The following is a 12,130-nucleotide window of genomic DNA, read 5'->3' as shown; positions in this document are numbered from 1 at the left end:
GTTGCCTATATGTTATTCCAGTTGTCCAGCTGTCTACGTACCAAATTTCATTGCAATCGGTTCAGAAGTCTGCGTGAAAGAGCAACAAACACACACACACACCGTTACAAACTTTCGCATTTATAATATACTAGCTGCGCCCCGCGGTTTCGCCCGCGTAAGTCCGTATCCCGTAGGAATATCGGGATAAAAAGTTGCCTATATGTTATTCCAGTTGTCCAGTTATCTACGTACCAAATTTCATTTCAATCGGTTCAGTAGTTTTTGCGTGAAAGAGCAACAAACACAAACACATCCTTACAAACTTTCGCATTTATAATATTAGTAGGATTAAGTAGCATTAGTAGGATTGGTGTGTATATCAGTTTCATAAATATGTTATTCCATTGTATACTCAAAATATTTATACATATTCTATAGCTATTTTTAATAACACTGAACGATGTTATGGACTCATTTTTATTGTTCTTCCATTGCTTTGCTTATAATATAACGATCAAATGTTTGTTTCCTCTCATATTTTATCGGCTCTTATGTGAACATATTAGTCGGCATATAAGCGGTGATTATAGTTAAAATGTACCTAAACCTAATACTGACGTTTATCTCTACTAAATCAGTAGAATTATATATAGGTGAGGAGGCAGGGTGGCTGCTCGCTACTCAGAGCTCAGAGCTCGCTCCTATCGATCCGGCTGTGGCGGCCCGGACGAGCTATAGGGTACACTAGACACTTCTCATTACCTGTGTTGTATGCGACGGCGGACTCCCTTCAATTATTAGAATATAATGCCTTGTATTGTTTACATTTACTCAGAGCTGAAAGAACAAATTATATACATATGATGACCTGCATTTTAAAGGTAGTAATGTAGTAATCATTTTATGAAATAATCTAGTTTGAAATAAACCAGAATGCATAACTGATACTACATTTAAGCATGGAATAAAGTTTTGGTTGGTATTATGTTAGCAATTTTTTTTCACCTCAGTCGCAACCAACAGTTGTTATCGCATGTAGAGAGTTCGAACACCCAAGTAATGTTCATAATGCAATTTCCGACAAGGTCGCATGATAAACTGTTCGCGTGTACACATTTAATGCAAGTATTAAAATCTTCAAGTTAAACTTATACAAAATCCGTATCACTACTATTATATTACTAAATGATATTTATTATACTATTATCTAATTTCATGAATATCAGTATGGATGAGTATTTATTTAAATATCGAAATAAAACTGTTCGTACAAGAGGATCAATAAGTGAATACTTACACTTCTGAAGTAAAATACCTGGTTACTACTCGCACAATTAATTCTGGATTTCCAATTGAGCTAAGCTTTCATTATATATGTATGTATCTTTGAATATGTATAGTATCTTTGAAATGAAATAAAATGAAAGAACATGTATTCGTCAAAACACGTATGTAGCCGACATATTATGTAGATTCATATGGTTTTCACTAACAGGATTAAGTCATATGTAATGTACACATTAAGGTAAAGGTCTATGCATCATACTGCTTCAAGGGGTTTATTACACAACTATTAATAGTCACTACGATGTATTCTATAGACTATATTGTTACATATCTTTGAATTTAAAAAGACTTTGGATTTGTTTTTTAAAGAAACTCAAGCATACTAGGAGAATGAACGTTTGTTTGTGGGCAAGAATATACATACATATTTATCAACTCATACGAAGGAATTTAAAAGGAATTATTTGAGGGAAACATGTGTGTGAGCAACATGATTATTTTATTATTATTTATTATAATATTCTATGTTACAAAATAAAACATCCATCGAATATCGATATTATTTTAGTGGTTAAGGTTATCTGCATTCGTCCGGTTTAGGCGTCATCTCGTTCATTTTCGTATTTCCTATGCATACAACACCCTCGCAGCATATGTCCACGTCGGTAATATTATATCTGAACTAAGTAAATCGACTAAAATGAAAATAATTGTTATAATAATTGTATTATAATTTGTAGTGTAGGAAATTTAGGTGATCTACAATAGTGGACGAATTTCAATTCATGCACGTGCTAACAGAACGAGAATGACCTAGATATAAACCGTACACTGTGTGACGACATACTTCAAACCACAGCTTGTTTACTAATAGCATAACGATTATTTTGCTACATTTGCTTTTGAAATAGTTTCTATACTTTTCAAAGAAATAAATGTTACTTCGAAAATTTCTTTGCTGATAACTGTTATTAATGTACTAGCCACTTGTCCCAGTACCGCCCGGGTTGGCTCGAGATAATAATAAAGTATTCCCTATGTCACTGAGGAATTTTTGAAAGCGGTTCAGTAGATTTTAGTATAGTTTTAAACCTCGTAATATCCTTTGAATGGAAGGTCCGATTTCCGTATTGAAACAGCTTTGAACACAACATAATAAGACACATGAGAACTTGTAAATTTTAAAAATATGTGTATCTATAAATATTGCTATAAATAAAAAAATATTAATCATGTATTTGGATAAGAATTAATGAATAGGTACGTAGATAATTTTATATGGTCTGATTTTGAAATTTCAAAAGTTATTATAGTGACAACTAGGTGCAATAGTTATTATGTCCTCGGAAGATTTTTGTCGTTTTTGAGAGTTCTGAATTATTTTGGAACATTTTATTTGCTCTATCGTCAATACTTTCCGCAGCGCCTGCAATGAAAGAGACCTATCCATAAGATACATTTTATCATATATTTTGACGTGAGAATTTTCGACTAAAACAACAATCAAACTATAGTCATCAATAAAAAAAAAAAATAATAAGTGCATTAAAAGCTTTCAGCACGTTTCTTAAAAAAATACTATTTTACACATTATTTTATATCAAAACAATTTGGAGGCACTACATTAAAATATTATACTTATTGTTTCCATGTATCTAATTCCTGTCAATCCACTTCCATGTGTCCAGTTTATGTACAAACCTTGTACCTTAGTAAATAACGTTTTTATGACGCAACAAGCACAAACAGTTACAGCAAAACCTTTTGACTTTATGTCGAAGATGTTGCGACACTGTAGCTTTCTCTGAAACACGAACCACAAGTTCTTTGGAAGTTTTACTTTTATCGATCTTTATTTAAGGCAATCATGTGAAGTAACATTCGTATTATAAAACTAAAATATGTTTTCAATAATATAATATTTCATTTTAGGATCAGATTGGTTACATGTACATAGATACTCCGATTTTTTTTTCGAGAATTATTCGCTTTTATACTAAATGTTCAGTTTTTTTTTATAACTATCAATCACGCTTATAACATTATAAATTTAATCAAGACATTATATAGAAGGTTAAAATAATAATAAAAGAAAAAAAAATTAGAGAAAAAAATAAATTTTATAATATAATATTACATAGTATTCTAAGAAACTTAATAAAGGTAATGTAAATAGAGGTACAAAATTAAATAAATTACTATCCTTTCATTTATGAAAGTGCAACATGTTGACTATTACTCACTTAATCTGATAATATTTAACTCAATTTTATAAACTTCTTTTATTTACTTAGTTACTGGTCTTTACCGTTCGACGTATTGAGAAAGAATTCATCTATAGCAAATAAGAGTTTTTCTTCAATGTATAAGAGAAAATTCAATGCTCTTCGTTCCGCTAGGCGCTTTGTTTCTTGTCTTTGCGCTTCTTTGTTCTCACCGATATTTTTACAGTGTATTTAGGTCAACATAACGCTATGCCATTTACTTAGCAACATATTATTATATATCCGTAGCACATTATGTAATATTTGTTTTACTGATGTTTCTTAGTTTCTTCTTTTATTTTGTATTATTTTTTATGTGCCTGTTAGGTCAGACGTTAATACGTTTTTGTCATTCAGAACTATGCGTATATTTTAGTCTTTAGTCTTGCTATATTTCCCAACACGATATAGTTTCATTTAAAGCGCATCAAACTATTTCGAGCAGGCGACGAAGCCAGTTATTTTGGGAATTTAGCTCTTATCACTTTTTGTATTTGTATAAATATTTGTGTTAGTGCATTTACGTGTGATCTCGTATTCTTTTTCCATTAAAATAAGTACATATATTACAATAATAAGCGAAACAAGTATAACTTTTTTGTGAAGTAAACGTGACTAAACCTGCAATTTCATTTGCATGAGAATATTTTGGGTTTCCAGTAAGTTTCATTTTTCCAAAAAATGCTTTAGAAAGATAACTGATATAAGCAACTAGTAATAAAAAAATACAGACATTATTTTCGATAATTTAAATACCAACAGCAAAAATGAAAAGGTAGGTAATTTGGTAAAAAATATGGTCCGTACTGTGTTTGAACGTATATGTATTGTAATATTCGTAATGTTTAAAAAATTGCAATCATTGCAATACCCAAAAACTAATAAAATATATTTAAAAAAAAATACCAATAAGAAGCGCGCGGTAGGCATTACAGTTTATTATTGTTAGATTTGGTAAGGTCATGGTATCAAACAATGTTGTTCTTTTTAAAAATCAGTCAATCAGTCAGGTAGTACGTTTTGTGCAATTGCAAATCCTGTAAAACAATTTTTTTTTAATATTTTCAAAAATCACTAGGCGAGTACACAGTTCTTTTCTGTGGAGTTTGATCTTTTGTATATTTTGCGTGGGGCTTTACCGAAGGGTCGTTTAGGTCATTGAACCGATAGGGATCCGGAGAGGAGTGTGTGTTTCGGTTCTGGCGGGGGCGCGGGCGCTGCAATGGGCCGGTCGTTGACTCCCCCTTGCTGCACTCATGTGAAACACAGATTGATTTTTATTATTTACTGCTAAAATTTGAGCGTATAAGACTCGAGCATTGGATAAATAATTAACCTATTGATATGCGGAGTGTTAAAAGTAATTTAGGATTAACCGATCGATTTTTCAACTATTTATTGAGTATATGTTTTAACTTATTTAAAGCTTAGCATCATCCTGATCTTTACTACTTATATTTCTACGTATAAAAGTGAATGTTTCCGAGCTACTGAACCGGTACGCTAACGGTTTATGGGATCAAAATAAACTAAACATGTAGGTATGCAACAGTTAGGTTGATATCCATAGACTGAGCTTTATGTGTAATATCGTCTACTAATATAGGAATGGGAAGATTTAATTTATAGCATTGTTTAAACTGTGCTTGAAAATAGACAGACTCGTAGCCTTTACATAGCATGGTGTATTGTTAAAATCTGTCACCAGAGCAGATTTGTAAGCGTACGAGACAGGGTAATATGGCTAGTGATTTCTGAGCTCCGAGGCCAGCAGGATTCGCACGTGCTATCGCATCAGTGCTATCGGGTTGTCGACCGACGGCCTTGGGGCGCAGCCCCTCTCTCCTATTTAATACTTCCGAAACATTTCAAAATCAACCTTAGTACATGCTCTTAACGTACATAATAAATATATTCGCTAATATTTAGTTTTGATAAAATCTATCCCTTTTACTACTAATTAATTCAGCGAGTCCTGTTGTTTGTAGCACCATAGTAACGAAAAAAAAGACAATTCCAACTCGATGAAATAAATATGATGCAGTCTAAATGGTAGATTACTATACAGAGTACAAAAAATCCGATGAAAATTTAAACTAAAGCAATAGAACATTATTTCAATAAATTATTTTATTCTTGTTAACATTAACTCTTATTAAACTTAATCTATGCTTTTCTGAATTATTTCACGTGAAAATTTATTTTAATTTTTATATAACTTATTGACAATGATTTAACTCACTTATTTTAGACAAGCGATCCGCCCCGGCTCCGTCCATATTACACATAAAATAAGCTATAGTCGCTTTCATGCAAGAAAACTCTTTTAATATTATTGCAGTTATGAATAACATTTGCAGAATAAATACTTATCAAAATATCGTTTACCACGTTTATCGCTAGTTTTATTAAAACTTGTACATGAATAGATTTTTTGAAAGATGAAGATAGCAAGCCGAAATTAATAACAAATACTTTAGTTCTTCTTCTTAAGGCCTTGAAAAAAAAAACATACTTATAGGTTAACGCGTTCAAAAGATCTATATTTTTCAATATTACAATATCAAAACATGTATGGTTTCCCATTCCTTTCAGGAGTTAGAATCATGAAATTTGGCACACGTATAAACCAATCAGAAAGACTTAAATATGTAACACTGGTCTCCACCCGAAATTTGATTACCAAAACTTCAAAATCATACTTTTCTTAGATACGACTTACGTTATCAAACTGGAATTTATACGAAAAACTTGAATATATTATAGTCGCTTCGGACTGTGAAAAAAATCAAAATTATAGATTAACGCGATCCAGGATATATATCTACTAATACGGAACTCTCGGTATGCGAGTCCAGCTCACGCTTGACCGTTTTTTGGGGAAGTGAAATCTAATTCACAATCTAACGTCACATCTGCAGCAGCTGAGTATTCAATTTCATCCGTTTACACAGAAAAAAGCCGAATTGTTGAATTAACAAACAAAATAAAATAAAAATATGTTTTTGTCCACAAATTTATTCCCATCGAAATTTTTTATTTCATTTAGATATTAATTATGAGGCAAAGTATTCGTACTACGTATATTTTGTTCTTGTTAGTGTAAATATTTGATATTCGTTTTGAAACAAGCTAAAACGAATCTCTGTATTCCGTTCCATGTATGTTTTGTTCCACTATTGATCCAGAACCTCGCGTTTACCTGTACACAGGTAGACGTAAATAGAGTTGGTCGTATTCAAGTTTATCTACCTGCCACTGCACATTGCACTTTGCGATCTCTCAAAGACGAATAATAAAGGAACAATGTCAACGAATACAATATGTAATGTGACCCTTTATTTCCTAAACTGTATTTCCCTTCATTTATTAAATTCTATTCATCCATATTCCTATATATGTTTTCTGTTTAATATTGCATTTTTAAGAAAATTTAATAATGTTAACATGTAAATTTTACGTAGATGGCCTTCATATAATTCGTCATTGCTCTATTACACAATGTTAAGAATATTCACTGTCTCTTTAATGACCTAAAGAATATGAAATGTAATGTTAGTTTCATCTTTTGTTTTGTTTGGGTCCTTTAGTATGTAGATACAATATGTATATATATACCATACAATTACAGTATGTACTTATTGCCTCATTGAAGTGTGCTTTGTTATTATTGCATCCAGGTCCAAGTAAATAAACTCATTATTACGTTGTGGTAATTTTGATAAACCAGTGACATTTAAAATATGTCTCCCGAGTGATAATAAATGATTTATTTAGCTTTGTACCCCTAAACCCAAGACATATATTTCTGACCTTTGTATAAAATGTATATTATTTGGCAGGTAGCATGTAATGAAGTAACTGACAATATATTATTAACTTACTGTTTTAGGTTATATTGAATGTAAATACAATTACCTACTTGCATTAATATTTATAATGCCTGCGCTTCAAAGGTCACTTTACTTTTCGGTTAGGAGGTCAAGTAGTAAACAATCACGCCCTTGATCGCGTAATGCACCAGTAATATCTAGAAATCTTATGTCTATGTTATAGGCTTAATATTACTTCCACGTTACCTAAAATGGTATTACTCTATAATAATAAATTGTATAAGTATCTTAACAATAACCTAGATCGGATCAACGATATCAGGTGCGATAACGGTATAACTATATATAATCTATTGTATATAAAAATTAGAATTATGTGTTCCTCATCCCATAATAGACCAAGCCCTGGCTAATAAACTATATTTATAAATCCAAACTATATTGAAATCCGAATTGAATCGAATTTTTATCATCGGTTTATGATCCTCCTTTCTTTAATATCTTTTTATCCCGGGTCAACCAATTGCAACGCCATTTATAAAAAAAAAAATAAGTAATATATTCCTTCATATGATGTTCTGGTGAACATTGAACACAATTAATACTTACTGTTCTTGAAGTTCTAACAGATGCTAACGTTTGAAAGTGAAATCATATATCTATATTTGCAGTGTTGCTACTACATTTAAATATTTCATGTTAGTAAAAATAATATTTAAACTAAACTACCCTATTTAGTATTACACGAAAAATAAAAATAAAAAATTACATAATTTTAGTGCAATCATCCAATTTTATTAGATTAAAGAATAGTTTTTTATAAGAACTATTCTTATATGAACTGTGATTCGTTGAAAGCGTAATATCCATTAAAGTTCTTTTACAATTTTTGTTGAAATAAAATACTACCAAATCGATAACAACGATGGTAGATTTTATATTTGACAGATGGCAACACTCAGTAAGTTTGACAGATGGCCAGCTGTGAACTGTGAATAGTGAAAAATAAGTCGAAATGTGTAGCCGTCCTTGATGTGTCACCCGTATTGATAATTTCCATGAAACGTGGTATAAAATTCATTTAGTGTGCTGATTAATATCCTCATTCATAAAAAAATCTACAACGTTTTGCATATTGCGACCTTAAAAACGTTTTACCGAGCCTGCTTTGCTGGCAGGTATTGTGTTCTAATTAATTATCGAAATGTTTATGTAACGCAGTGTTATTCTATTGCTGAGTGTCGTTTCTCTTTGTTTCAGATAGTAAGACGGAAAGTGTAAACATAAAAGGTGGTGAACATTGAAAAGCTTAATCAGTGCGTGTGTGTAGTAGGCGATGAGGTTTTGAAGACGGGGACCATAGTGGATGCATAGAAAGTGGTGTAGCGCTCGCCCGGGCATGGTGCCGGGCAGGTAGCGGGCGCGGGCGGCCTGCGCAGGCCACACACAAGCAGCCGCGTTTCTCTCAGCGTCGTCTATGGCCGAGCAACTCATCACACCGTCGTCGCACTCTGCACTCACGAGAGAGTCCAGCAGGTAATAGACCAATGATAAATTCAATTAGGAAGTAAAGAAATCAGAGCGAACAATTACTTGTATTGTTAGTTTCTATGAGAATGCACTCAATGTATAATCAATGGATTAGACAAAACGATCATTTAAAAAAAAAGTGATTTATGACCTGGATTGTTTTGCAAATGGATACGGAAAGCTTTAAATTCAAAAGTTGTATTCTACATGTTTTCTTAATTATGCTTGGAAAATCTTAGCTTGTCAGAAATATAATAAGAAATTGATCAAGTATGAGTCTGACTCTCAACACTCAGGGTTCCGTGCTTAAGGTGAATGGAAAAAGAAATGTTGGTAACATGTCAAGTGTCAACTGTACTTCTTTATTTTTTGTTATAGCAGTTACAAAAAATACATTATTCCTCAAAATTTCAACTATTCTGATATTGTGGTTCATGCAATACAGTCTAGTGACAGACACACAGATAGACAAACAGCAAAGTTTTAGTAATAGGGTCCTTTTTGGGCCTTGCCTAGCATTTGGCAGTTGTTGACCCTTATAATGTCTGTTATGATTTATTTTATTAAGTAGATACAGTACAATATTATTATTAGGAGCATAAGCAATCTATAATGAATGAATCAACTTAATTTTTTGATTGATTTGATTTGATTCTTAAGTATTGATACCTACCTACTAACACACATTTTTTTTTCTTTTCATGTTAGTTAAATTTTGTTGCACTTATTGATATTATTGAGACAAAATTGAAATAAAACAATACTTAGAATTGATTTGGTATAATTAGTTAGTTGATACAATATTCACTTTTATCTCTGTTTTATTAGTGGTCTTTATCAAGACAAGTCTTCCTTTGTTGTCTTAATGGTATGCCATTAGTAGATGCATACCCAAAAGAAAGATAATTTGTTTTAATTCATTCTCTTTACCTCTTTATGACAAGGCAATACTAAATTCATGAATGACTATCCATTGCATTACAATTATTTACTTCATGTTGCCAACAATGGTAACTAGCTATTCCTGTTCACTTAATTACAATTATAAGAAATACTATTACAATTTTCTTGTCTTTAGATAAACAGTAAAAATGTCAGATCATTTTTTTTTAAATCCTAATTTTAATTTAATTTGCTTATATTAATAAACAGATGTTGCTATTACATATTGCATTCAAACAAGGCTTCTCCTCCTTATGTCATTTGTACTTGGGGTTAGATAACTTTTACAGTTATCTTCACACGTTTTATCTGTTACCAAGATTGTAGACACTATGTAAATAAGATCCCTCAGGCCACTCTGTTTGAATGAAAATAAATAATCTTGCAGGTCTTCTCCTAGCAGGGTGGTGGGCGGTCGGTGGTTACGTCAAGTGCGTAAAGCAAGCCGCAGTCGTCGAAGCAGACGCAACGCGACGTCGCCTTTGCCGCGTACCCACCGGCATCCTTCAGGTCGTGTGCCTGATTCGGAGCCTCACACCAACGTTGAATTACGTAGAAGTTCACGTCTTGTTAATTCTTTGCCCAGATCTGATTACTCCATTTCGGAACGGTGGTCCTACGGAACAGACGTATACGAGACTCGCTACGATACGACTGAATACAAACACGGAGATACACCTAGACATTCTGCCGGCGAATACTCGAAACGGCGACGGACTTCTTCGCATGACAAGAAAAAAAATAAACGACATTCCACATCCAATAGTAGTACTGCAGACGAGTGCGTAGCTTTCTGCACACGCTCACGTACTGCTCTTAAATCAACAGAGAGTGTTTGTGAGCAAGTACCCAATAATATAAATACAGCAACGACACCACGTTCGTCATTAAATCAATCCACAGCCACTACTTCAACTCAACAAGTCCCATTAAATCAGAGTGAAGGTGGATTGTTGCCACTAGACGAAAGAGATTTTGCATATTCACCATTCAGCTCCTCTACTATCACTGAGTTACTAGATTCTGATTACTCCGTGTATAGCCCGACCGCCAGTCGAAGGAAAGGGAAGAAGAGAAAACGATCAACACATAGATCACTTTCACATAGAAAAAGTAGTAGCTGCTTAATTGATATCGAAGAGTGCAGGAAGAAGTTTAAAATAGACTCTCACACAAAAGAAATTCCAGAGACAAATAAAAATACTTTCAGTGATAGAGGGATTCCTGAACAGGAACCCGAAAAAGTTGACACACTTTCTGGGCAGACAGCTTGTACATATTTACTACGAAATCGTCACAATCGTGATCTCGGCCCGCCCACTTCTACTGTTATTAGCGACAGCACAGGTAATCTACGCATACACTTATCGAAAACAACTATTATTTACGTCTCATTTTTAAAAATAAACAAATGTCTAATCATCAAAACGTCATGCATGTGTTTCAAAGAATAAAGCGTTTATTACGTTGACATAATTGTGCTATTTAATGTTGAACTGAGCCACTCGGCTTATCAGACGTCTTATCATATATCAAGTGCAGTCATTTATAAAAGATAATGTAATAATGTATAGAAGCATACACCAATAATAGTTATATTATTTCAGTAAACCCGTCAACAACTAGCGACGTGCTACAGAGTCAAACGACATTAGAACGTAAGACTGCTACCGAAACTCGTGGGAGGACTACTACTCCACCACCCTATAAAGATTTACAGGGTATGTATGACTATTATGATTCAACTGTCCAAAAAAAAAGTGTTGTTGTTTAAAATCTGTGTTTTTCTTCTTTCCCAGAAGCTAGTTCATCAAAACCGCATAGTTCTGACAGCAAACTTCTCATCGTTCCACGAGACCTCCCCTATTTACGTCAAACTAACGCCAGAAGAGTAAGTTATTAAAATAATGCACATTTATTATTACTTTATATTCGTTTTTAATGATGGTAATCAAAATCAACTTTACTAATGGTATCTCTCATTATATTTTGTTCTTAATTGTTTTGCATACAAATATAATAATAATTATTTATCACTGATAAGCTTTGTAACCTTTTTAAATTAAATAATTTAGTCAGCACTAGCTACTTGTTGCTTTGTAATTCTTTTTGTTCTATGAATTATGAGTTCAGCAGTAAATACAAATTGTCTTATCATTCTCAGAGTATCGCTGCTGCAACGGGTGCGACCCTGGGTGCTTGCCTGACGAGAGGAGCCAGCACCTCTCAACGTCAGAGACAGGAAACCTCTTCTAAGAGACAGGTTTGTATTGAATTGGTCTATTACCTATA

General features: G+C 32.8%; 1 protein-coding gene across 8 annotated transcripts in view; it reads left to right on the top strand.

The window, feature by feature from the left end:
* The window catches only part of LOC119830256 (E3 ubiquitin-protein ligase TRIP12), a 33,850-nt gene that overhangs the window by 4,375 nt on the left and 17,345 nt on the right, over window positions 1–12,130 (top strand). For 4 of the 8 annotated variants that reach the window (XM_038353204.1, XM_038353208.1, XM_038353207.1 and 1 more), the window contains exons 2-6: window positions 8,627–8,902; window positions 10,227–11,185; window positions 11,446–11,559; window positions 11,638–11,729; window positions 12,003–12,101. In XM_038353204.1, the coding sequence (XP_038209132.1) occupies window positions 8,844–8,902; window positions 10,227–11,185; window positions 11,446–11,559; window positions 11,638–11,729; window positions 12,003–12,101 (1,323 nt within the window). In that variant the 5' untranslated portion in view covers window positions 8,627–8,843. Of the gene's footprint in view, window positions 1–8,345; window positions 8,545–8,626; window positions 8,903–10,226; window positions 11,186–11,445; window positions 11,560–11,637; window positions 11,730–12,002; window positions 12,102–12,130 lie in introns of those variants that run through there. The other 4 variants (XM_038353205.1, XM_038353203.1, XM_038353202.1 and 1 more) reach the window with 4 other exon arrangements.

The sequence above is a fragment of the Zerene cesonia genome, chromosome 11, assembly GCF_012273895.1.
Source record: "Zerene cesonia ecotype Mississippi chromosome 11, Zerene_cesonia_1.1, whole genome shotgun sequence".
Classification (NCBI taxonomy): domain Eukaryota; kingdom Metazoa; phylum Arthropoda; class Insecta; order Lepidoptera; family Pieridae; genus Zerene; species Zerene cesonia.
Note: the sequence above shows the minus strand (reverse complement) of the source record. Positions and strands in the feature narration are given on the sequence as shown.